The sequence below is a fragment of the Geotrypetes seraphini genome, chromosome 8, assembly GCF_902459505.1.
Source record: "Geotrypetes seraphini chromosome 8, aGeoSer1.1, whole genome shotgun sequence".
Classification (NCBI taxonomy): Eukaryota; Metazoa; Chordata; class Amphibia; order Gymnophiona; family Dermophiidae; genus Geotrypetes; species Geotrypetes seraphini.
In genome coordinates, this window is record NC_047091.1 from 112,647,297 (window position 1) to 112,674,791 (window position 27,495).

The 27,495-nt window shown below is 45.2% G+C and overlaps 1 protein-coding gene across 4 annotated transcripts in view; it reads right to left on the minus strand.

Annotated features, from left to right (window-relative positions):
- MBD3 (methyl-CpG binding domain protein 3) overlaps positions 1 to 27,495 on the minus strand; it is a 155,965-nt gene that overhangs the window by 41,689 nt on the left and 86,781 nt on the right. For 2 of the 4 annotated variants that reach the window (XM_033955534.1, XM_033955536.1), the window contains one exon: positions 1,930 to 2,026. In XM_033955534.1, coding sequence (XP_033811425.1) covers positions 1,930 to 2,026 — 97 coding nt within the window. The remainder of the gene's footprint in view (positions 1 to 1,929; positions 2,027 to 27,495) is intronic. The other 2 variants (XM_033955535.1, XM_033955537.1) reach the window with 1 other exon arrangement.

Genomic DNA, 27,495 nt, shown 5'->3' on the forward strand with positions numbered 1-27,495 from the left:
AGAGGAGTTTCGAGAAGAAGACTCATCCTCCTGAGAAGACCCCAAGCGAGATCTGGGGGCAGCCGAGAAAAAGGGAGAAATTTTCCTCAAATAGTAAGCCGGGGCCTAGGAGTCCCGCGAATTGGAGACAGAAGAGGCCCTACTAAGGCGTCTGGGGAGGGGCCTCGAGGAACGACCCCGTGCTAGGTGGATCGGGGAAGACCCCGGGGTCTGAGGAATTAGCTGGTAACGCCTCGGGGAAGACTGGGTAAAGGAAAATTCCTCCACCGGCTTCGAAGAAGACCCCTTAGAGGCTGGTATCTGTCTCAATGGGGAACACAATCCAGAGTCCAACTCGAGGACAAGCGTGTGTCTAGAAGGTTTCGTGGTCAGAGACCTGTCCCAAAGGGGCGGATAAGACCGGGACTTTTTGGAGGGGCAAACCTCAACAAAGTAGCAGGGGAAAAACGACCCCCTGGCCTGGATCCCTGAAAAGTTACAGGTGACTCGGGGGTAGAAGAATCACTCGAGGAAACCCATCGAGTCTTGCGGGCCGGGCCTCGAGACACGAGGGGACGCTCAGGCTGGTCAGACAGAGACTGGGTCGAGACCGAGGTCAGAGGCGCCGAAGTCGGGACCAGTTGGCTCACCACCGAGGAAAGCTGCGTGGTAAGAATAGCCTTAAGCATGTTCTCGAACATAGGCACCGAGACCAAGGATGGGTGGGTCTTAGGTGCAGCAGTGCGCTCCTTCGGGGGTAACCTCGAGGAAGAGTATTCCCTACGTGAGGAGGCACACTTATGATGTCTCAAAGATGCCGACGAGGCGGCACTGACATGAGACTCGGAGGTAGGCTTCTTTGCCGGCACACCTGAGGAGGAAAGAGGAGACTTACTCGAGGCTGGAGTAATAGAAGGGGCCGAGGCTGGAGCCTTTGAGGCCGACGGGGACTTTGAGGCCAAAGCGCCCAATGAGGGCGCCGAGGCTGAGCTTGAGGCCTGTCCCGCAGGATCCATGGGGCTAAAGAGTTGGAGAATCTTGGCCACCCTCTGACGAAGAACCCGCGGTTGCAAAGTCGCACAATGGGGGCACGACTCAGCGCGGTGCTCTGCACCCAGTCACTCCACACATCAATGATGAGGGTCGGTGATGGAGATAACCCGGCTGCACTTAGTACAGTTTTTAAACCCGGAATGAGGCATAAGAAAAAAAAGACGGCCGCGGCCCCGCGATGCCAGGCAACCAGAGCAAGACCCGGAACCCGGTCAAAAAGATACGAACTGTAAAATAAATAAGAGAAAGAAAACACAGACGTGAGCACAGCGCCTCAAAATAAACTAACCAAACAAGCCGCGGTGCAAGAGGGACAACGATATCACGCGAAGCAAGGGAGCAGTGCTTCTGGCTCCGCGGAAAACAGAACTGAGGACACGCTGAGGAGATGCATGCCTTAGACCGGGCAGGAGGGGCATGCGCAGGCCAATCGCAAGCTTGAAGGTCTTCAAGCAAGTCTACTTGCGAAAATGTCCACTAGGGGTCTCCATCGGTGACGTCACCCACATGTTGAGAATATGCTGCCTGCTTGTCCTGGGATAAATCACAATACCCCTCCCCAAAATAAAGAAATACACAGGGCAGACCAGAAAGACACCTTCTGGTTCATGTGCAGAAGGAAGAACTGAAGGGAACAGCAGAGCTCTCTAGAGAAGGAGAAGTTGAAAGGCTAGAATGTACTCCTTCTGCATGACTTGCGAGCATGGGGAGAATATCCTATTGTCCTATTACACTATAACACCTACTTTCTACCATGAATTCTATGTGTTTCTACTGGTTTGGTTGGTGGGGGAGAGGCTGATGGGTATCTTGTTTGAATTTATAAATCACCTACCTTGGCATCGTATTAACAATATTTAACCTACCTTGGCAATGTATTAACAATAGTTTGCTCACCATTACCTTGCAAGCCCTTGGGAAGATCCATGGTTTTCACAAGCTCTTCTGCAATGTCAAAAGCATTCAGACCACTCAATTTCTTCTCCCAGAACAGCTACCTCAGGAAGAGAGAAAGGTTGTGAATAATGTGAATTCATCCAATCAGTATTTCTGATTTTAGTATTTGAAAAGCTTGAATGCAACAGATCCTATGATAGATGTCTGAGTAGCATATTTCAGAAGTTTAGACTGCATGTAAACTTGGTAAGTGAAAAATTAGGTTCTTAACTCTTCTTGTTTTGTACCGTCTCTCAATCTGTATTGTAATACATCTTCTGTAGCATCCTTATACTGTACTAAATTACATAGGCAACAGAATGCTTTTTGTTTTGAGGAGGGGGGAGCTCTGCCCTAGACCTCTCTCTCTCTCTGGCTCCCGCTTCCCTCACCTACCTCCTCCCAGACCACTCATTTTAAATCTTCAGGCAGCAGCAATGAGTAAGCCTGCTACCATTGGCATGCCCCAGAAGTCTTCATTCTGAAGCAACTAGACGCTGCAGAATGAAGAATTCTGGGGTACGCCAATGGCAGCAGATTTACTCATTGCTACCACTGCCCGAAGATTTAAAATGAGAGCAGCCAGGGAGAAAGTGGGTTGGGGAGGCTTGAGAGCCATCTCCTCTGACCTCCGAACACCAATTTTTGTGGGGGGCCATGGCCTCTGTGGTCTCCCCCATTCCAACCCCCGTAATAAATTGTATCTTTTTAAATTGTACTGTAAATCGCCTTGAACCTATTTGGGCATAATGCCACTCAAATCCCAGATTAGATTAATCTTTCTTGTAAATGTGTCTAGTGGTCCTGAACACTAGGGTTTTGCATCTAAACATGCAGATTGTTTGCAGAATGTTGTCAATCATCTTTTGAACTTTGCCTCCTTCCCATGGAACTGCTCCTGCCTCCTCAGTTTGTATAAAAGCAATCAAGCAGAACTGTAATGACAGGCATAATTGGAAGGAGGGATACGGGGGGAAATCCCCAACATTACAAATCAGTTCTGCTCTGTAACAAACATACCCATTAACATAATAACATTCAATTAACTAATCAGGTACAAAAACTGTGTGCATCCAGGACTAATCTTATATAGAGCTGATAGCTACTTGCATGTCCTGCTAAAAAAAACAGAGGCTTAAACCAGTTCTTGAACATTTTCCAATTTTATTTTATTTTTCTAAATATCATCTCAGTTCATCTGAGAGACAGAGAATAATACAAATTTGGACTGAGGCAGAAGGCAGGTAAAGTCCACCGACAAGGCAGAGATTCAGGACCACTAGACAAATCTACATTATCGAGGTAAGAACCTAGTCTTTCTTTCTAGTGCAATGTGTCTAGTGGTCCTTAACACTAGGGATGTACCAAAGAACGCCCTGGAGTCTAGGACAGGTCCAGTGAGCCTGCCTTCAAAACGAAGGACACGAAAGCAGCGTCTTTCCTGGCTGCTCCACCCACCCACCACCCTACAGAATCTGGTAAAGATATGAGGGGTAGACCAAGAAGCTGGTCTACAGATTTCCTCGGGCAAAACTGCCTGAGTCTCCGCCCATGAGGTAGCAACTCCCTAGTTTAGTGTTTCTCAACTCAATCCTGGTGTACCCCTTTGCCAGTCAGGTTTTCAGGATATCCACAATGAATATGCACAAACTTGATTTGCATACACTTTCTCCATTATATGCAAATTTCTTTCATGAATATTCATTCTGGATATCCTGAAAACATGATTGGCAAGGGAGTACTCCAGAACTGAGTTGAGAAACACTGCTCTTTCAATGTGATTGGTGGCTACTTATCGCAGCCCACATATGCAGAGGAAATGGCCATTTTAATCCATATGGAAATTGAGGCTTTGGATGTCGGTCTCCCTTTCTTAGCATGACAGGTCAGAACAAAAAGATGATCCAATATGCGTAACGTGACAATTTTTTTTTTTCATCAAAAGGGGACATCTATTAAATGTCAGTCCCGTCCCCAATCCTGCCCTAGCCCCGCCCCAATCCTGCCCCCAATTTCTTCCATTCATTTTTCATGAACACATAATATAGTGCAATACATAGAGAGCAGATATAAATTCTCAAAACTGACACATTTTGAGAACTAAATTGAAAATAAAATCATTTTTCCTACCTTTGCTGTCTGGTGATTTCATGAGTCTCTGGTTGTGTTTCCTTCTGACTACATATCCTTTCTTTCATTTCTTTCTTTCTACACTCAGGCCCAACAATTGTCCCTTTCTATTCCCTCCCTCCTTCCTTCCTATGTCCTTAGTGCCCTCATTACCTCCTTCCTATGTCCTTAGTGCCCCTTCCCATGTCCTTAGTGCCCCCAGTGCCCCTTCCCATGTCCTTAGTGCCCCTTCCCATGTCCTTAGTACCCCCAGTGCCTCCTTCCCATGTCCTTAGTGCCCCAAGTGCCTCCTTCCCATGTCCTTAGTGCCCCAGTGCCTTCTTCCTATGTCCTTAGTGCCCCTTCCCATGTTCTCAGTGCCCTCACTGCCTTCCAGCCTTTGTCCCACCACCTCCTCCAAAGCCAGCATGCCTGCCTACCGCCCTCCTCCCTCCCTGCCGTGCCAAAACCAGCCTCCCTCCTTTCCTTCCTCCAGCACCGATTCAAACCCCCCCCCCCTGGGTCCACCGCCACTGCCTACCAGTCTCTCTCCCCACCTCCTGGTCCTCCGCAGCTGCTTGCCACCCAGAAACTTTCAGTGGAGCCCTCACGACCCCCCCCCCTCATTCCCCCTCCTCTTCTATCTAGGATTATCAGACGCCCGGATTTAGCCAGACAAGTCCTCTTTTTAAAGGAGTGTCCAGACGTCTGTCTAAAATGTGACAGTTTGTCCGGGATTTCCTCTCCCCTGTTCCCCACCTACCTCAGTTTCTTGGCTGCTACTTGTATTTTTTGCAGCTCTGACTCTTGTGCTGTGAAAATCAAACCTCGTTCTGGAGCTGCAATTGCTGCACTGATAGCAATCCAAGCCTCGTTTTGGGGCTTCAATGGTTTCTTTCATTACCACCCAAGCCTCATTTTGAGGTTCCAATAGCTCGTCTCAGGATTTGCCAAGCATCACTCTGGTCGTCATTGGACGGAGGTAAGGAGAGAGGCTGGCAAGCAGCAGTGGCTGCAGACCCAGGAGAGGGGGTTGAATTGGGCGCTGCAGGAAGAAAAGGAGGAAGGATGGCTTTGGCGCGGCAGGAAGGGGAAGCAATGCCTGTCCCGTTGTCCTGTTTTCAGGGACAGCGTCCCGAAGCTGTGCACGGGGACATTTCAGTGTCCCGAAGCTGTGTGTGGGGACAACGGGACAGGGGATCTAAAAACGGGACAGTCCCGTTCAAAATGGGACGTATGGTCACCTTAAATATGCGAAACTCATTAGTAACTTCGAAGTATCGGAGAAGCACTTGTTTGACACCCAGCAAATGCAACGCTTTATCCTTTTTATTAGACCCCCATATGATGAAAAGTGGGCAAACAGATTTCCTGATTGACATGGAAGGCCGAGACTACTTTCAGTAAGAAGGATGGAACCACATGCAACGAGAGCCCTGCTTCAGTAAGGAACGATTCCCTGCAGGACAGAGCTTGTAACTTGGAAACTCGCCTTGCTGACATAATCACTTTCGAAAACATCATCTTGACTATAAGATCCAGAAGGGAAGCCTTCCTTAAGGGCTCATATTGAGTTCTACTGAGACCTTGTAATATAAACATAGAAACATAGAAGATGACGGCAGAAAAAGACTACAGCCCATCAAGTCTGCCCACTCTGCTTACCCACCCCCTGTCTATGCCCTAATGACCCAATTTCCTTATCTTGACCCTCGTAATGTTAAGATCCCAGGAGGGGAAAGGGCAGCGCACCGGAAGGTGCAACCGAAGAGCTCCTCTAATGAACAGGATGATATCTGGGTGATAGGCCAGAGAGTCTCTTTCCCCCCGAGCTTGGAATCGGGAATAGCCTGCTATCTGCACCTTCAGCGATCCGACTGACAGACCTTTTTGAAGTCCCTCTTGCAAAAAGTCCAGGACTACAGAAATCAGAGCTCATTCTACATTGTTACCATTGCTGGCTTCTTAGCTCTAAGCAGAATTGAAACCACCATGTCTGAGTAACCCTTGCTTGTCAGGACTGCCAGCTCAAGAACCATGCCGTAAGTCCAAAGTGTTTTGGATTCTCAATAGAGACAGATCCCTAAGTGAGAAGATCCATTTAGACCGTTAGTCTGAGGTTTTTGTCCCTTTGAAGTCAAGCTAGGTCTGCATACCATGGTCTACTGGGCCAGCCTGGCACCACTGGGACTACCAACCCCAGATGATTCGCCCTAGCATGATCCATGGGGGAAACATGAACAAGAGCCCTTTTTCTGGCCACAGCTGGACTAACGCTTGTTTGCAGTCGAGGTCATGAGATCCATCTGTGAATGCCCCCACCGTCAAACTATGGAGTTGAACACCTGGGAGGGAGGTAAAACAGTGACCATTCCCCTGGGTCGAGAGTCTACTGAGAAAGTTGGCCTGCACATTTTCCACTCCTGCAATGTGTGTGGCCGAGAAGGCCTGCAGATGGGCTTCTGCCCACCTAAAGAGGAGTTGAACTTCTAGGCTTAATGGGGCGTTTCTGGTACCTCCTTGCCTGTTGACATAGGCCACTGCTGTCGCATTGTCTGAGAAAACTGACTGCCTTGCCTTCCAGAGACTTCTCCAATGTCTGAAGCACTAGTCAAATGGTTCCAAATTATAACCAATTTATGGACCACTTTTGCTAAGACAGTGACAAATGATCCTTAACTGGGTATGCATTGCAATGACCCTCTCAACCGTAAAGGCTTGCATCGTTCATTAGAAATCTCCCAGGAATTCGGAGAAGTATGTCCCTTGAGAGGGCAGCTAGCTGCAGCCAGCACCGCAGACTGGTCTTCGCTTCCGGTACCCAGAGAAGCGGTTACTGAAGTCAGTCCATCTGAGGAGACCATTGAGAGAGAAGAGTTTTGGAGAGGCCTCATGTGCGCTGTCATCAACCCCAGGACCTGCATATAATACCACACCGTGGGAGTTGGACTCTATAGCAGGTCCAAAATCTGCTTCCAGAACTTCAGTCTGTTTGGCTCTAGAAGAAAGACCCGGCCCAAGGCTGTGTCGAGTAAAACTCCCAGGTACTCCAGGCACTGAGTCGGCTCCAGCTGGTTCTTCTTGATGATCCATCCCAAGTCCTGGAGGAGTTGAACCACTCTCGAACCATATCATCACAGTTCGAACATCATTTGCATGGCTGATGATGGTCATTTAAGAAGTTTAATTCTTGTAGACTCCCACTGAAAAGCAACAAAGCCTTGATTGAAATTTATTTTCATGTTAAATTAAATTTTTCCACAGATCCATGATGAAATTTATTTTTACGTTGAGTTTTTTTCCACAGAAAGGAAGCACTGGAATGAGAGCGAATAGGATGAAGTTAAGAGGCAATAGGCTCCAAAGTAATCTAAGAAAATACTTCTTTATAGAAAGGGTGGTAGATGCATGGAACAGTATCCCGGAAAAAGTGGTGGAAACAGACTGTGTCTGAATTCAAGAAGGCGTGGGATAAGCACATGGGATCTCTCAGAGAGAGAAAGAGATAATGGTTATTGTGGATGGGCAGAGTGCCAGTCAGTGTTCCCGCTAAGCTGCGCTGGCCTGCGCTCACGCACAAAATATTACATCGCAGCGCACAAGTTTCTCTTCACAGCGCACACACGCGTCGCAAAGGTAAGGGGAGGTAAGGTAAGGGGACGCATTGGGGGGATTGCACTTCCCCACAATTGCCATGCTTCGGTTCCTCTTCTTCCTTCCTTCCCTCCCTTCCTTCCTTCGGCCCTGCAGCTCCAGACTTCCTCGCACCTTCTCCCCTCCCCCTTTGGATCGCTATTATTTTAAATGTTATAGCCGCGGAGCTGTATCCATCAGTGGAGATGTCTAACCTCGGCCTGCCCCGGAACTCTTACTGCAACAGTGACTTCCTGTTCCTGCCTAGACGGGCGGCTGCTGCAGTAAGAGTTCCGGGGCAGGCCGAGGTTAGACATCTCCACTGATGGATACAGCTCCGCGGCTATAACAGCTCCTGCAGCTCTGCACTTCCCCACAATTGCCATGCTTCGGTTCCTCTTCTTCCTTCCTTCCTCCCCCCCCCCCCCCCCGCGGGACCCTGCGGCACCATCAACTCTTATTCCCTCTAATGTCGGCCCTGCAGCTCCAGACTTCCTCGCACCTTCTCCCCTCCCCCTTTGGATCGCTATTATTTTAAATGTTATAGCCGCGGAGCTGTATCCATCAGTGGAGATGTCTAACCTCGGCCTGCCCCGGAACTCTTACTGCAGCAGCCGCCCGTCTAGGCAGGAACAGGAAGTCACTGTTGCAGTAAGAGTTCCGGGGCAGGCCGAGGTTAGACATCTCCACTGATGGATACAGCTCCGCGGCTATAACATTTAAAATAATAGCGATCCAAAGGGGGAGGGGAGAAGGTGCGAGGAAGTCTGGAGCTGCAGGGCCGACATTAGAGGGAGTAAGAGTTGATGGTGCCGCAGGGTCCCGCGGGGGGGGGGGGGGGAGGAAGGAAGGAAGAAGAGGAACCGAAGCATGGCAATTGTGGGGAAGTGCAGAGCTGCAGGGAAGAGTGTTGCGGTACCCAGCTGGAGGGAGAAGGAAGATGAGGGAGGGAATTAAAGGAGATGCCAGGGCTTGGAGCGTAGGAGGAAGGTATGCCAGTCTAAGGGAAAAGGAAGGGGGAGATGTGAGAGCATGGAGGGGGAGCGAAAGATGGAAGAAAAGGAAAGGAGAGAGATGCCAGAGAATCAGGGAAGGGGAGATACCAGACTATGAGGAGAGGTGTGGGAGAGGGAAGGCGAGGAGAGAGATGCCAGACCAATGGGGTGAAAGGAGAGATGGAAGGGGGAGGCATACAGTTTCTGGAAGGGGCATAGAAGGAGAGAAGATGCCATATAGGGGAAGAGAGACGGCAGACAGTGGATGGAAGGAAGAGAGTTACAAGAAGATGAGGAAAGGAGAAACCACAGAAGACAAAGGTAGAAAAAAATTTCTATTTATTTATTGCTTTAGGAGACATGTGTCACTGTTTCTGTGAAGCATTGTATGCAGAGTCCAGCTTCTTGCTGGTTCAATTTAACCTTTGTCTATGTATTTTTATTTTATCCCCCCTTTTACAAAACTGTGAAGCGTTTTTAGCACCAGCCTTGGTGGTAGCAGCTCTGATGCTCAGAATTTTATGAGCATCAGAGCTGTTACCTCCGTAGCTAAAATCCACACTACAGTTTTGTAAAAGAGGGAGGGGTTAGTTTGTGATTACATATTCCTTACTAGGCGAAGGTGTTTTCTGTGTTCTGTTAGGATTGACGGTGTAGGATTGATCTGTGCTGGTCTGGCTTGTTTAGTTTTACAATGGGTGTATTGATGTACTGCTCACTGCAATATGTAAGATGCTGCCTTTTCCTAGGTACTCATGTGTGACGTGTGGTTTGTTACTAAAAATCATGTTTTTCTTACAGATGGGGGGGGGGGGTGCCAAAAAATGATGGGCCCCGGATGTTACATATGCTAGGTACGCCACTGTATGTAAAGATACCAGAAAGCTGGCGTAGCAAAAACTTCTAAGTTTTGAGTATTTAACCCTCCCACAATCTCACGGGCACTCGTTTCAAGTTTATTGAGATTTTGATTTAAACGCAATATCAAATATTTTCAATGCGTATAACAAAAATAAATTTGGGGAAATAAATAAAACCATTTGAACCAGTGTTCCCGCTAAGCTGCGCTGGCGCACAAAATATTACATCGCAGCGCACACGTTTCTCGTCACAGCGCACAATCGGAAGAGGCGTACGGCAGATGGCAGGGCGGCGAGAGGAGAATCGGGCGAGTTGGCTCATAACTTGCTGGCGCCCGATATTTTTGGCTCACGGTGAAAAAAGTTTGCTCACAACACCCGCCCGCTTAGAGGGAACACTGGTGCCAGTTGGCCTTTATCTGCCCTCATGTTTCTATGTTTCTGTTGTAGAGAATGACACGGGGGACAGAATTTGTCGAATGCTGGTGTAGAAGGTCTGAGGTAGAGATACACTAAAGAATGACACAGGATGGTTTCTCTCAGTTATCTACGGGGACAGTTATCCAAGGGGATGAGGACAAATTCTGTCCCCATGTCATTCTCTACTCCATTGGACACACCGAGTCTGGGAGCCAAGTTATTGATATCTTTATGATTTAGTCTTTTTTTCTATGGTGTTATGTGTGATTGGTGGCCCCCAACAATCCTTCAAGAGTAGCACGTTTACACTTTGAATTGGTGTTATAGTTACATCGTCTGCATCTATACAAATTTAGTGCATTCACAAAGATGTTGACATCTATGTGAATCCATACAAATAAATTTGTTTTTACTGATCCTTTCGGCTCTCCTTTATTTGGAAAGAATATTGTCAATTCCCACTTTTTTTCCATTTATGGAATCGGACCTTCCATCCTCCCAGTCTATGTCAGACTGAACTTCCTGGGCACATGCTGAGCAGAAATCCCCTGCACCACTGCCTCCCTGCACTGAATACAGACGTGAGGACCCTTGGCAGTTCAAATAGGCATTCCACATAAGGCTCACAAAATTTGGGATGAAGCCTTGTACTGGGGGTCTCGAGGACCCAGGCATGGTCCCTGCTGGTCCCTCCTGGGCTCCTCGGCCACCGCCTATGTTTGGCCAATGCACCTTCAAATGGCTCTATAAAGGTTCTCTTCCCTTGGAAACATGCCTCCTGCGGATCCCCAGACCTAGAGGGCTTAGAAGAGGCTCTCAACCCTTTCCCATGCGCTCTGTCGCACGTGGGAAAGGACACTCCTTGGCCAGCCATCCAGCGCAAACCTAGCAAGATATAGGGGTAGGAAGGCCTGAGGAGTCCATCCCTGTTGATTTAAAATAAAACTGAGGGGTTTTGAGGTAGATGGAGGCTTTAGAAAAAAAAAAAAAAAAGGAAGATTGTTTAAAATAACACAAAAAACGGCCCTTGGGGACATCCCTCAAGTACATAAAATGCAGGGAAAGGGGTTTTTAGAAGTGAGAGACTTTGGCTCTGGCTGCAGAAACCTTCAAATTCACTTTTGGAGGACCACCCCACCTCCAGTTTTCTCCATAGGCTATTAATAGCCTTACGCACTATGCCTGCCTGCTTCAGCTCAGGAACGCAGCCGAGATAAATAGAGAAGAACTCTGCCTCACAGGTTCGCTGGACGAACTTGGTCTTTGGGCTCCTAGTCGGACCAAGATCAGATTAAGCCTCAACCCGTGGAAAACCTCATGCCGCAAAGGGGAAGAAGACCACACAGCTGGCTTACTATTAATCCCAGACAAGTCAGGAAGGCACCAAACAGCTTGAGATCAAGCTCCTGATAAATCAGTGATGCAAGCAGCAATGCAGGGGATGGCCCCTGAGCCAAAAGAAAATACAAAATCAGGCTGCCTAGCTAGATGTCCCCAAGGGGTGATCCTGCTAGCAGCAAATTTCTGCAGTGCAAGTCTGCGTCTTCTCCCAGGCAAAGGTCCCAACAAGTTAGAACCTCTGTACATCAAGATTCCAACTGAACACTTCTAGAGATCACACTTTCAAAAAGATATAAACAGCATGGAGTCGGTCCAGAGGAAAGCAACTAAAATGGTTGATGGTCTATGTCAGTAGTCTCAAACTTGCGGCCCGGGGACCACATGCGGCACGCAGATACTATTTTGAAGCCCTCAGTATGTTTATCATAATCGCAAAAGTAAAATAAAACAGTTTCTTGATCATATGTCTCTTTAGCTATAAATTACAATATTATTATTAAGACTTAGTCAAAAGGAAAGATTTATAAACTATAAAGAGTTTTACCTCATGCAAAATTGTCATTTCTTTAATAAGACATTAACTATTTTTTCTGAGGCCCTTCAAGTACCTACAAATCCAAAATGTGGCCCTGCAAAGGGTTTGAGTTTGAGACCATTGGTCTACGTCATAAGGAGTATGGGGACAGACAAAGAATTTTTAGTTTTATTTTACCGATTTTAACTTTTTTCTTTCATATACTTTATTTATAGTTTTATGTTGGTCTGTTCATTTTACTTTTAATTTTACCCTGGGCAAGTCAAAAAATCACTAACATCTTTGAATGTAGGAGTTTGACAGTTATAGAACCTAAAGGCCTTGAACTGTTAATCTTTAGCCGAGCCTTTCCTACCTGCATTTGGTGACAGCTGAGGATCATTGCTCTTCTTTTTTCTCTTTTGGATGCTGAGGTTGTGACTGAGTGGAGCGACTGCTGTGTTTGGGCCCAGTTCTGCCCTGCGCTCTCTCTTCTCGTCTTCTGCTTGTTGGCTGCGCTGTGGATGCCGCTGCTTGCATCGGGCACTGAGTTGGAGTGATTCTTGGGGACCGCAGCTTCCCTTTCATACTGGCAGGACTGCGTTGTACTTGATGGCTGCACTGTTGGCTCCTTCCTTCCGGCACCAGAGATTGTTGTGCACCACTTTTCTAGCGAGCCGAGACCAAGGACAGTTGACGGAGGCTGTGTTGTTGGCTTGCATCGGTGGGGCCTGCTTGGATAGTGTGCAATGGGTTGGTGATAGTGTCTGATGACCTTATGTGGCCTGCCTCTTCTTCCTGGTTTCTTTACCTTCTGCTCTTGGGCTCAGATTGCAGTTGTTGATTCCTTCACCTCTGGCAGAGATGGCCCCACAGCCCACTATCACTTCTCTGTGTTGATCCTTCCTTGCAGATGTGAAGCTCTATTGGACCAGATTGATGATTGGACTTAGCACCAGATTGGAATTTATTTTGCTCAATCTCCAATCTCAAACTTATTTGTATATTTTAATTTTATTCTTTTTATTTCTTTTTTATTATTTTAATTGTACCTTTCCCTCACAATTCTTAGAATTTTGTTATATCTTTTCTATTTTAATAATTGTATACTCAGGTACTTTAGCTAGATTGTGAGCCTTTGGGACAGATAGGGAAGTTCTATGTACCTGTATTCTATTGTAAACTGCTTAGATCTGTAATATGCTTAAGTGGTATATCAAATGTTAATAAAACAAACAAAATATAAACTTCTCAATATGTATATTTTGGAGGAAATGCGGGAAGGGGAGATATATTAGATAGATTGTGAGCCCGCTGGGACAGACAGGGAAAAACTGCTTGAGTACCTAAATAAATTCATGTAAACCATTCGGCACTCCCCTGGGAGAACGGTATAGAAAATTGAATAAATAAATGTTAGAAATGTTTAAATACCTATTTGGCATAGATACATATGAAGCGAGTCTCTTTGAACTGAAAAAAAAAACAAAACCAACCCAAAAACAACAATTCCAGAGTGATAGGGCATAGAATAAGGTTAAGAGGTGACAGGCTCAGGAGTAATCTAAGGAAATACTTTTTTATTGAAAGGTTTGTAGATGCATGGAATAGTCTCCCGGTAGAATGGTGGAGACAAAGACTGTCTGAATTCAAGAGAGCATGGGACAGGCACGTGGGATCTTTTATGGAGAGAAGGGGACAGTGGATGCTGTGGATGGGCAGACTGGATGAGACATTTGCTTTTTATCTGCTGTCATGTTTCCATGTAGGGTGGCTAGAAAGGTTCCTTTACATTTGCCCTGTTAGCTGCAGCCTGTTCATCAGAGGTTCTGCTTCTTCTCCCTGGTAGAGCTGCTCCAAAGCCACTGGGGACCTTGAGCACCGCAAGCCTCAAAATTTGGATTTAAAAAACCTGAAAATAACAAACTTATCAGACCAGGTCAGAAAGACACCTTTCAGCTTGCTTGCAGAAAGAAAAAACTGCTGGACTGAAGCAGAGCCCTGAGGGGAGGGAGCCAAAAATACCTTTTGCTTTGCTGGTGTACTCTCCATTCCAGCGCGAAGCTTCTTTTTCATGAGTTGCTGCCGGTGCTGAGGCGGAACAGCACTTCCATCCCCCCGCCGGACTGAGTCAGAGCCCTGAGGGGAGGGAGCCAAAAGAATCTTCTGCTTCCTCACCGGTGCTGAAACTTTTTTGTCACAGCATTGGCGGATGTACGCTGCCCTCCCCCACTGGACCAAAGCAGGGCCCTGAGGAGAGGGAGCGAAATGAATCTTCTGCTGCCTAACCGGTGTTGAAACATTTTTGTCAGTGTTGGCGGATGTATGCTGTCCTCCCCCGCTGGATTGAAGCAGGGCCCTGAGGGGAGGGAGCCATAAAAATCCGCTGTTTCTTCGCTGGCATTTTCTCCTTGCTGGTTTGTAGCAACATTGGAGGCGTAGACATCTTAACAGCCAAAGTCTCCGCAGTCCTAGCAGCTGCTATGTGAGAAAGCGGGGCTGGCAAGTCTGTAAGGGCAACAGATCCGCGCTTGTTCTGAAGAACGGCTTATTAGGTTTTCGTTCTGTCTCTTTTTTTGCGATTGTTGCTCTAGTCAAAAATACTTGCGATTAGTTGTTACAGTCAAAAAAACTTGCAGTTGAAGAAATCAGTTTCCCTGTCACTGAAGAACAGTGAGAAACAGGTCGAAATTTCACACTTTTTTTTTTTTTTAATTACTCCCCTAAGGGCTAGAAAGCCAAAGCTTTCCTGACTAAAAACTACTTTTTCTTTTTCCTATTAATATTTTTCTCTGAGAAAGGGGAGAGCTGTGACTGTACAGGAACAGGTCAGAAAAAAACTGACGGGGAGGGGCCCGAGTAGCAGGGCAATCCTGCACATGCTCAGTAAGCTCAAATGCTTACTACAGCTAGGGGAGAGTACCGATGTCATTAGGCTCAGTCAGAGACTTCACCATCAAGTGGGGCTGCATAACCCCTGTCTGTCTACGGAGATGCAACGTGGCAATCACTGCTGAAGAATAGCCCCGGCTAGTCAAAGCTGCACACTCAAGAACCATGCCATCTTAAGACCAAAATGGTCCAAATCATGCATCTGAGCCCCCAAACCTGCTGGAGCCAAACCAAGTCAGCATACTATAGTCACCTTGGCTAATCAGGTGCCACCAGAATCACCAGACCATTGTGGGCCACTATGCACATCACATTTGGAATGTTGGAAAGATTTAGGTTTTTCACTGGAGCCGCGCTTACAGTTCACTGAAACACTGCCAGCACACTTCCCAGGGCTCTCTGATGCCAATTTTGCAGGAGTCAGGGCATAAGGCACTTGAAGATCCTCCCCAGAGATCAAAAGCACTGCATTCGAGCAAATCTTGCCCCCTTGCAGGCTGCTGCGTACATGAACATGACTGTGCAACCGACAGCCATCCACTGCAAATGAGGCATGAATCCATCACATCCTGCCCTGTGGAGGTCATCTATGTGGTTTTCTTCCAAAAATGAAGTTGGCAAGTGTGAAAAATAACTTTAAAATCAAATCTGGAAAAATCCAAAATAAGAACATAAGAACATAAGAAATGCCTCTGCTGGGTCAGACCCGAGGTCCATCGTGCCCAGCAGTCCGCACACGCGGTGGCCCAACAGGTCCAGGACCTGTGCAGTAATCTTCTATCTATAGCCCTCTATCCCCTTTTCCAGTAGGAATTAGTCTAATCCTTTCTTGAACCCCAGTACTGTACTCTGCCCAATTACGTCCTCTGGAAGCGCATTTCAGGTGTCCACCACACGTTGGGTAAAAAAGAACTTCCTGAGGCCCTGTTTTGACTAACAATAGCCCAGGAAAACCACAGAGAACCCTCAAAAAAACCACAGAGAACCCTCAAAAAAAATCTTTTAGATTCAATTTGTTAGCTTGCTTTAACATAACCTTGTGCTCACAGGAAAAAACAAACATTAAACTCACTGTGCTGAATGAGAGAAACTACATGCAGCTGAACACAGCTTGCAGGGAGATCCTTTGCCTCAGTGAACTGGAAATCTGGATGTCAAGTCTTCTGATTGCCCCACCGGCCTGATCACCACAATCAGAGACCTCCGCCACCCGTGGACACACTGAACAAAACGCCTGTTAGAAGGATGCAGTCTGGCTCCAATTCCGATTGTGCCTCCACGAAACCGTCTCAGACTGCACTACACCCACTAGCAGATGAACCTGGGGTGAGCTAGTTCCCAAGGGAAAGGTCCCGGAGCCTCGATCTGATGTGCAGGCTGTCCAGGGGGCTTACTGCTGAGCAGGGAACCCCCAGAAGCAGATGTTCTCCAACAGCCTGTTATCTCCCGCAGTCAAGGATGTCCCCGCAGGGAACCTCCATAGCAAGAGGGCGAAAACCGTGAACAAAAAATACTGAAAGATCACAAAATAAAACACGAGCAGAAAAGATGAGCTCTTGGTAAGCATGCTCAGGGAGGAGGTATGTAAGGGAGGGGGGAGGGGAAAGCCTCTGAACTTTTGAGGCTTCCTACAGACCCTGGTGGGTGGAGGGAAATAACCCACTGGTCCCGGAATAAAGTGGGATTGTACAAGAACCCACTTTTCAGGACTCCTATACCCTGTGCAACAGAAGGGAGTTAATTGTATTCCATATTATCTACAAATTCTAAGTGGATAACATATCAACATACATAATTCTTAATACTGACCACAGATAAAACCAAAAGATTTGTCAGACACATCAAAAACCAATGCTGAAATTACACATCAAAAATAAGCAACATTGTGATGACATATCCATCATACCAGCCCATTATACATCAAATAATAATCAGTCATCCCATCTGTTTCTTAAAAATCTTCTGCTATTTATTCAATATCTTGATTATTAATCATCTCATAAAATGCATTACTACTCTGAGCAATAACTTAATTTAAAAAAGTGTGTTTTCAGTTCTTTCTTAAATTTGGGTTTCCTGAATTTCAGCAGGTAAAGCTTTCCAAAGATTAGAACCTATAATATAAAATTTTGTATTACTAGGCTCCACATTCTTAGTGATTCTTTGCAGAGGTGTAAGGAGTCTGAACCACTTGTTTATATAGAACAGTCATTTGATGTCCATCCTGATGAGGAGGAGGCTAGAAATGAATCCCAGGAGAGAAATCTTGAAAGGCACTGAAAATGGCCTTGAGTTGTAATATATGTATGTGTAATGTCTGTTCATAAGTATTGCACAAGCCTTAAGTTTTTTAGTTACCTAGATGGGCTCTCCAGTCTATTGTTGACACATCTGTGGCAGAATGAGTTGAGGTAGTTGCAGATGAAAGAGGCAACTGGTTGAGATGTACTATTTTTGCAGCTACCATTTCAGAAAGGAATAGACATTGCTGGTAACGGATATTCTCCTGCTGAGAGGTCCTGAGAGGTTGAAGGCATCGATTCCAATGTAATTTGAGATTCCACTGGATTAGATGCATGTACAATCTTGCTAATGAAACTATGTGCAGTGTGTCAGTCAAATGACCCAGCAGCTGCAAAAAGTTGCAAGCTGAGGTTCCTAGCACAATCTCAGTGCTAGGTAATAAAGAGTTTGCACTGTCTTCTAGTAGAAAAGTTCTTGCTACAGTAGTGTCTATGTGAGCTTCAATAAAATAAAGGACTTTTATGGAAGCCAATGATGACTTTCCTATACTGATGAGGAATCCAAACTTTTGATGTATGTTTTTTGATGTACGTTGATTGAGGTTTGTCATGAATGTTCTGCTATGTTTATGAAGTAGTAGAAATGAGTTAATTCTACTATAGTGACAACTAGGCATTTTGTAAAAAAAAAAAAAACAATAAGCTGATGAGGACACAAAGGGAAGACTTTTGCATTGGAAATGAAGGAAGACGAACCTGAGATATAGCCAGTGAATTGTACAACCACCTTGACATTTTTGATAAGGCGGTCTAACAAATTTCTAATAAACTTGGATGTGGATGTAGGCGTCCTTAAGATCAAAAGCAGCAAACCAATCATTTTGATTTAAAAGGGAGGCAGGAAGTTCATTTTGAATTTTTCTTCTTCATGAAGCAATTTGAGATTCAGGTTCAAAATAAGCCAAAGGCAGCACCCCCTCCCCCACCTCATTTCTTAAGAATGAGGAAGAAATTGGAATAAAACCCTTGATTTTGCAAGGTAGGGGAAACTTATTTGATCACATTTATCTGCAAAAGAGCTTTAATCTCCTCTATTAGTATTGTAGCATGTTCTGGAGTCAATCTGGTACTTGAACTGAAATGGTACTGAAGAGACTGATGGGAACTGTGAACATGTTCATGGACATAAAAACTCTAAGCAGGAAGGGAGAGATGGAAGCAGCATAGGATCTCCTGCACAGCTCAAATAAATCAAGTCTTGATTTCTCAGAGCTAGAAAAGCTATCCACACACAAGGCTACATCTGGTAACATCAACCTATGAGTGTCTTGCATTCCCTTACACCTTCAACAGAGAACAATGAAGATTGTCCTGCAGTTACATTGCTCCTATCCCAATAGGTTGTGGTGAAACCGACGAGACCCCTGTTAACTGCAGGAAGGCAAAGCTGTCCTAAATGAATATAAAGATTCTGAATGATGGCACAATTGGCAGAGTTTTTAAGGGGTGGACAGGATGTCTTGAATCCATTGGGCCAAGGAGAGGCATGGTGCCATGGTTCTCTGCGCTGAGGACAAAGAAAAAAGTCCAAATTTGACTCAGGGAGCAGCACAAGTGTGTCCCTGGCAAAACACAGCCACAATATGGCAGGAAAACCCCAAAAAGCAGCTAAGCAGCATCCACAGAGGCCTTCTGGATATCATGGGCAGAGATTTCCCCCTGAATATTTGAGATTTATATGATTAACAAGGGTCGCGTGAAATCCTCTGGAATCACGGCCTTACTAATGACTGGGGTTTCTCCCTCCAAGAGCGCAGTTCCCCAGCAATCTGCTTGTACATTGTTCACTCCTGCTACATGTGCCTCAGAGCACTATAGTTCTCTGCCCATCAAATCAGCATTTGGGCTTCCAAGTGTAGAGGGGTACTCTTGGTGTCCCCTTGGCAATTGACATAGGCCGTCACTGCACTGTCTGAGAAAACTCGAACCACTTTGTTCCATATGGTGCTTCTGAACTCCAGGAGCGCCAGGCCCGAAGTTCCAAGCAGTTAATTGACCTCTTCCTCTGGGAAGAGGACCAGTGTCCCTGAACAGGACGTCCCTCACAATGTGCTCCCCAGCTGTAAAGGCTGGCATATGTCATTAGAATTGCCCATGAAGAGAAACAAGAGGAAAACCCCTCTGGTGAGAGAGAATGAGGCCTCAACCATCAAGCCAGACTGCGACAGGCTTCCACTGTCCAAGAAATTTGCTGGTGCAGTGGATGCATCTGTGGGCACCATCAGGAAAGGAGCACCTCTTGGAGCGAACGCAAGTGCACCTTTGCTCAGAGGATCACATCCATGGTTATAACCATTGACCCCAGAACCTGAAAGTACTGTCAGGCTATCGGAATAGGCTTGCTCTGAACCTTCCGTATCCGATACAGAAGTTTTTTCCCTTTGGGCTTCCGGAAGGAATACATTGTTTCCCCCTGTCTTGAACTGGACTCCCAGGTATTCCAGACTCTGCGTCAGTTTTAGGTGGCTCTTCTTGAAGTTGACCACCCAGCCGAGCTGCTGCAGCGAGTGAATCACTCAGAGAACCATTAAGTCTGCCCTCAGATTCAGACTGGGCTCTGATGAACCAATCATCCAGGTACGGATGGGACCTGTATGCCCACCTGCATAGGTGAGCTGCAACCACCACAATCACCTTGGTGAAAGTCCATGACGCCGTGGTCAGCCCAAAGGGCAAAGCTGCAAACCGGAAGTGTTGCTCCAACACATGAAACCTCAAATACTTTCTGTGGTCTGCAAAAATGAGAAAGTGCAGATAGGCCTCTGTCAATTTCAGGAAGGCAAGAAACTCCTCTGGGTGCCACTGATGCAATCACTGACCTCACTGTCTTCATTCGTAAATGTGGTATCTGGAGGGTCGTAGTCACTGCTTTGAGGTCTAGAATCAGCCTCATATTTGGACTCTCTTGGGCATGATGAAGTATATAGAGTATCTAACGGAGCCCGAGTCTTCCTCTGTTACAGGTTCTATGGCTTCCAGATCTAGCAATCTTTGCACTGTCGCTCTGACTTTGGTCACTTTTTCTAGTTTCCCTGCTGGGGAGTATATAAAAAGATCCGGGAGGGAATGAAAGAACTAAAGATTGCACTCTTCCCATATTATTTCCAGCACCCAGTGATCTGTGATGATCTCCACCCACACCCCCAAATAGGCTGATGTTTATGTTTATTTTATTAATTTGATGAATCGCTTATCCATAATTTACTAAGCGATTTACAATAAGATGCATAAGCATTTTAAAAAAACATATTGATAATATTAAGTAAAAGATAAAAAACAGACTCATGAACAGACAAACACAAAGACACATAATGATAAAAGGGGAAAAGTTACATAATAGATGTTTTGAGAAGAAAAAAGGGAACATTCAAGGAAAAAACATAACCTCCTTCCGATGCGTAGAAGCTCGGCTGATGGCTTGGTGTCATAACTGCTTCTTTGGAGCTGTGGCAGAGCAGGAGCCTGAAGACTGAGGGCACCTGGCCCTCAAAATCTTTGTCTAGAGGTCTGAAATGACCTCTGACCCGAAGGCCCTCCTGAAAACTGGCAGTAGCGCTTGGAGGCTCGAAAATTATCTCAACCAGACCCCATAGGGGCTCAAGGTCTGTTGTCTGGCAAGGATTTTGGTTACAGTCCTGAACACTGGCCATAAGATCATTTCCCAAAAAGTAAGTGCCCCGAAGTTTCTCAGTCCGGCTCTGGGAGACTGTGTCCTTTCCTCCAGCAAAGTAAACTGCAAGAGGTCTAACGGCACTGAAGCCACTGAAAAAACAAATTTTAAGTGACCAAAATAAGAAAAAGAAGCAGAGGAGATCAGAAGATTTCTGCACGGATTGCTTGCAGAAATTGAAAGTACAGGGGGCTCTAACTCTCTAAGGCAGGAGAAGCACATGCTCAGAAAAGTGTTTGGATTTCTGCAACTCCCAGATTCCAGGAAGGGATTGATCACCTAGAGTATGGAATTCAGAAGAGACATAACAGAATGGTAATTTACTTAGGGTCACCTTTGAAGAGGAATCCCTCCCACCGTATGATCTATAGCATCCTGCAGGCAGAAATGGAGTAAGCCGATATCTTTTGCTCACAACTCTGAAAAGGTTATACAGAGTATCAGCCACATAATCTACCCCAGTAATTAAAAATTGGAGATATTTTTCCACGATAGTGTCCAGATCATGGCGCAACTTACAGTGGCAAGTTTGGGCGACTAATCTGCGGTCCTGGGCATCCTTCAATACCACACTGCCTTCACTGGGAAGGGAGGTACGCTTTGCAACCTGTGCTACTAGTAAATTCACCTTTGGGGAAACAAAAAGTTGGTTAAATGCAGCATCCATAGGATAGAGCTTTGATATAGCTTTAATCACCCAAAGAGGCCCCTCTGGAACCTCCCAATGATCTGTAACTATTTTTATAATGCCTTGATGCGAGGGAAAGCAAGAGGTCTGTGCCTTGGTGTTGCTTATAAGCACGCACTGCGTGGAGAGACTGAGACGAGACTAGCTTCAATTTTTAGAGGGATTCTGTAATCATCCCCATAAGCACTTAAGCTTTAAACATCATGCACACAGTTGGGTCCTCGCCAAGGTCTGGAGCCTCCCCCAAATCTGGATCCTGTCCTCTCAGGGATGCAGCAACATCTCCTGCTATAGAGGACCCTAACTGGGAGAGCAAAGGCATTAAAACAGAATCAGTATAATCTGATTAATCATCTGATTGAGTATCTCCAATCTGTGCAAGACACGGTTGCTGGGGAACTGCATTTTTGTGGGGGAGAAACCCCTGGCATTAGCAGGGCCACATTTCCATAGGGTTCCATGCAGCCCTTGGTAATCATATAAGCCTCAACATCATATTTATAAACTCAGGAGGAAATCCCTGCCCCTGACATCCAGACAGCCCCTGTGGATAATGCTTAGCTCTTCATGGGGGTTTTCCCACCATATCGTAGCTGCTTTTCACTGGGGACACGCTTGCACTGCTCCCTGGGTCAAATCTGGATTTTTTTCCTTGTCCTCAGACCGACTGGGTACTAACACCCCATGAGGGACCAGAGGGGGTAAGCCAACGGCTCCCACCCACCCTCACATGCGGTGCGGCACATGAACATGGATGTTCCTCAGACTGCCATCCACCATAAATGGGGCATGAATCCAAAGTATCCTGACATGAGTCCATCCCACATGTTTTTAAGTAAAAACGAGGTGTTTTGAGGCTTTTAAATTCAACTCAGGAAATCCAAGATGTCTGCCGTGGCCTTGATTTTAGTGCCAAAATTGGTCCGTGGGAGCTACATTGAAAAATTTTAAAAAATAGTGATTTTGGGATTTTAGAGGTGGGGAAACCATTGGGCTCTAACCCCAGAGACACTCCCCCCCCCCAAAAAAAAAAATTTTAAGCCCCCCCCCCTTTCCCCAATTTGGTTTGTCAGGCTGTCACAGTCTGTTACTCACTGTGCAATGCTGTGTGCTGGAGCTGCAAGAATGGAAAATGCAAACAGCTTACAGGGAGAACCTCGTGAGACTGAACTCTGAGGACTTTCTTAAGAGATCAGACTCCACAGGTGACCCTTGAGGGGAGGAATGCTGGCCTAGTGCCTAACCCTCAGTAAGCCTGGTTCTAAGAGAGAGGTTGTCGAGGATAAGCATTAAAGTTTGTTTCTGGCAGGCCCACCCCTAGTTCATTTCTTTACTTATAGCAACCTGTGAACTACTGTCTGCCTCTGGAATAGAGCATTAATTTGGTAGGATTTTTCTGCTCTATTCTTTTTTTCTTTTAGGTGTAAGTTCATCTGCACCACAGTATGGCTAGGAAACATCGCATCACCAAAGCAACTGCTCAGGTTACAACTTCTCTCTGTTACCCTGGCAGAGGGAGTAGTTCATGTACAGCTTGAATCCCTCATGAAGGAAGTTAAAGAATTGAGAAAGGAGTTGGCAAGATTGAGAAGCATCTGTGAGAACGAGATGTACATCGATGAAATGGTTCATGAGGTGTCAAAGACTTCCAGTAGTAGGGAAGAAGAGGCTGTGCTGAGGGAAGACAGTAGGACTCAGATTACAAAACACTGCAAGATTGGTATTGTGACTACCCCAGCTCTTGAACTGCTGTCCTGGAAGTGGAGGAAACGAGAGCAACCCAAGGTGAGGAAGGACCAGAGCTAGAAATCCCAAAAAAGTACTGGATCCGTAACCACTAGGAGGCATAAGGTAGTGGTAGTTGGCGATTCCCTTCTGAAGGGTACAGAAGCGTCCATCTGCAGACCAGACATGATGTAACAAGAGGTATGCTGTCTGCCTGGAGCCAAAATCCAAGATGTTATAGAGATCTTGCCGAGACTTATCAAGCCTGATGACTACTATCCAATGCTGCTCATCCACATTGGCACTAACGATACTGCCAAGTACCCCTGCAAATGTGTTAAAAGTGACTTTGTGGCTCTGGGAGAAAAGGTGAAGCAGTCAGGTTTGCAAGTGGTATTCTCGTCCATCCTCCCTGTCAAGGGTAAAGGCCAGGGCAGAGAAACTCACATCCTGGAGATGAATGCTTGATTCGTGGATGGTGTAATGGAGAACATTTTGGCTTCCTAGACCATGGGATGATCTTCCAAGGGCTGCTGATCAGGGATGGTATGCATCTATCAAAGAAGGGAAGAAGTGTCTGCCAGTAGGCTGGCTAATCTACTAAAGAGGGCTTTAAACTAGAAATGATGGGGCGGATGATCAAAGCTCCCAGGTAAGTATAAGCCCTCAGGTAAGTAAATCACTGAATACCTCTACATGGATGGGAAAAGGGGGCAATGTCTGGAAAGCAGTATATACTAATGCTCGAAGTATGGGAAACAAGATTCTGGATCTAAAAGCTGTGATGGAAGAAGAGGAGTTGGATATAGTGGCAATCACAGAGACATGGTTCACAGGCCGCTAAACTGAATACATGGCTTGGAAAACCAATACTAGAGGCTACTTCCTATTCTGATTTTAGAACATCGTTAAAGACGCATCTGTTTGACATGATCATATCTTAGCTGTGTTACTGTCTAACTCATCTTTGTCTCCTAATAGATGTCTTCCAATTTTTAATTGATTAATTTTATTATGTCATCTTTTAACTTCATTGACTGTATGTATTTTTCTTTTGTTGTGAACCGCTTTGAACCTTTTTGGTATAGCGGTATACAAAAATAAATTATTATTATTAGTTATAGCGGGCTGTAATCTGTTCAGGAAGGACAGGGTAGGAAGAAAAGGAGGAGTAGTGTTTTATGTTAAAGAACATATTAAAGCTACACAATTGCAGGATCTGCAGGGTAAGGAAGAGGCACTGTGGATCAATTTGAAAAGAGGAATAGTGAATATATTTACATTGGTGTGATATACAGGCCTCCTTCACAGATGGAAGAAGTAGATAGAGATTTAATAGTAGACATTCAGAATATATCCAAATAAGGGGAAGTTTTGCTAATAGGTGATTTTAACATGCCGGATGTTGATTGGGGTATCCCTATTGCAGAGTCTTCTAGAAGTAAGGAGATTCTGGATTCTCTACAAGGAGAACTGTTCCACATGGAATAGGGTCATACTGGACTTACTGCTTACAAACGGAGAAAGTGTTTCTGATGCTATAGTGGGTGATCATCTGGCATCCAGTGATCACTACATGGTATGGTTTAATATTAAAATGGGTATAGAGAGGGCTCAGTCAAAGGTCTAGACTTTAAATAAACTATCTTTGTTCGGATGGGGCTTTACGTCAAGGAATTATTCTCTGGATGGAAACGTCTGGAAGGAGTGGAAATGCGGTGGACAAAACTGAAAGGAGCAACAAACCTTTTTGTGAGGCAAGTAAGGAAAAGAAGGCCACTTTAGTTGGCAAAAGTAGTAGCTGAGAAGGTAAGGAATAAGAGGTTAGCTTTCATAAACTACAAAAGAACGCAGAAAGAGGAAAACAGGCAAAAATATCTGGAAAAGTTAAGAGAGGCTGGTCTTGTAATCAGGAAAGCAAAGATGCAAATGGAAGAAAAATAGCTGACACGGTAAAACGGGGAGAAAATACTTTTTTAGATATATTAGTGATAGGAAGAAGTGCAAAAGTGGCATTGTGAAACTCAAAGGTGAAGGAGAGGAATATGTAGAAGCTGATAAAGAAATGGCCAAATTGCTTAATAGATATTTCTGTTCTGTGTTCAGGGCTGAAGCACCAGGAGCAGAACCGCAGAAAACAAACATGAATAGGGATGGAGGAGAAATAGACCCTGATCGATTTTCAGAGGGTTGTATTTGTGAGGAGCTATCTAAAATAAAGGTAGACAAAGCAATGGGGCCGGATGGTGTACATCCTAAGTTGCTGAAGGAACTTAGGGATTTCTGGTAGCTCCGCTGACTGACCTTTTCAATGAGTCTCTAGAGTCAGGAGTGGTACCGGAGGACTGGTGAAGGGTGGATGTGGTCCCTCTCCACAAAAATGGAAGTAAGAAAGAAGTGGGGAATTACAAGCCAGTAAGTCTGACTTCTGTGGTAAGCAAATTAATGGAAACACTTTTAAAACAGAGAATGGTCAAGTTTCTGGAATCCTGTGGATTACAGGACCAGAGGCAACATGGATTCACTAAAGGTAGGTCTTGTCAGACAAATCTGATCAATTTCTTTGACTGAGTGACCAGAGAATTGGATAGAGGATATGCGCTTGATGTGGTGTATTTAGATTTTAGCAAAGCCTTTGATAGTTTAATAAATAAACTGGGTGTCCTCAGGATGGGTCCCAATGTGAATGGGCTGGGTCAAAAACTGGTTGAGTGGAAGGCGCCAAAGGGTAGTTATCAATGGAGATCACTCCGAGGAAAGGGATGTTACCAGTGATGTGCCTCAAGGATCTGTTCTTGGACCTGTTCTTTTTAACATTTTTATAAACGATATTGCTGAAGGGTTATTGGGTAAGATCTGCCTCTTTGCGGATGATACGAAAATCTGCAAGAGTAGACACACCGGATGGTGTGAATAACATGAAAGCTTGAAGAATGGTCTGAAATTTGGCAGCTAAAATTTAATGCTAAGAAATACAAGGTCATGCATTTGGGCTGCAAAAACACAAGGGAACGGTACAGATTAGGGAGTGAAGAGCTTATGTGCACGACAGAAGAGTGGGACTTGGGTGTGATTGTATGTAATGATCTTAAGGTGGCCAAACAGGTTGAAAAGGTGACAGCGAAAGATAGAAGGATGCTAGGTTGCATAGGGAGAGGTATGGCTAGTAGGAAAAAGGAGGTATTGATGCCCCTGTATAAGACTTTGGTGAGACCTCATTTAGAATATTGTATACAATTCTGGAGGCCGCACCTTCAAAAAGATATAAAAAGGATGAAGTCGGTCTAGAGGAAGGCTACTAAAATGGTATGTGGTCTTCATCATAAGGCATATGGGGACAGACTTAAAGATCTCAATCTGTATACTTTGGAGGAAAGGTGAGAGAGGGGAGATATGATAGAGATGTTTAAATACCTACGTAATGTAAATGCACAGGAGTCAAGTCTCTTTAATTTGAACGGAAACTCTGCAATGAGAGGGCATAGGATGAAGTTAAGAGGTGATAGGCTCCGGAGTAATCTAAGGAAATATTGTTTACAGAAAGGGTGGTAGATGCATGGAATAATCTTCCAGAAGAGGTGGTGGAGACAGAGACTGTGTCTGAATTCAGAAGGACCTGGGATAGGCATGTGGGATCTCTTGGAGAAAGAGATAATGGTTACTGTGGATGGGCAGACTAGATGGACCATTTGGCCTTTATCTGCCATCATGAGTTCTTGCAAGAGGTTGACTACCCACAGGTTCAGGAATAGAGTCTGTCATACTAGAACTAGTATTAAAATATGATGGAACCAAAGGATTTAATGACAAAGACTGAGATGTTAGGCACATCTGGTGGATGATAAAGTCAGAGCCCAAGACAGTGCAGGAACCCTCACAAGTGCTCAAAGAATTCTACTTCAGACTTCTCTGAGCTGAAGGGAATCTCCAGCACGCAAGGCTATCAGATGATGTCACCTTAAAGTGTCTGCATTCCCTTGCCTTGTATGTGGAGAACAAAAAAAAAACCCACACAAAAAAAATTGTAAAAATTCGTTTAAAATGAATTTTTTTTTGGCCATGCACATCCTATGAAATGTTATCTACATACACTTATTATACTTTTGTTATTATTAATTGACTGATCTGTCCAGTTAATGAGAAAATCTTAATTTTTTTTTCTTCCCTGCACTCTGATTCTCTTTCTGCTCTTATTCTCCTCTCTTTCTTTCAATTTGAACTCAAGGTTGTCTGCTCTTTTTTCTCTTATTTATACAAAGTTCTCATTATTATTATTTAATATAATTCAGAATGTAAACTGCTGAAGTCTGTAATATGGTGATGCAGTATAATAAATGATAATAAACAAACATAATAAACATACACAAGCATACAAAG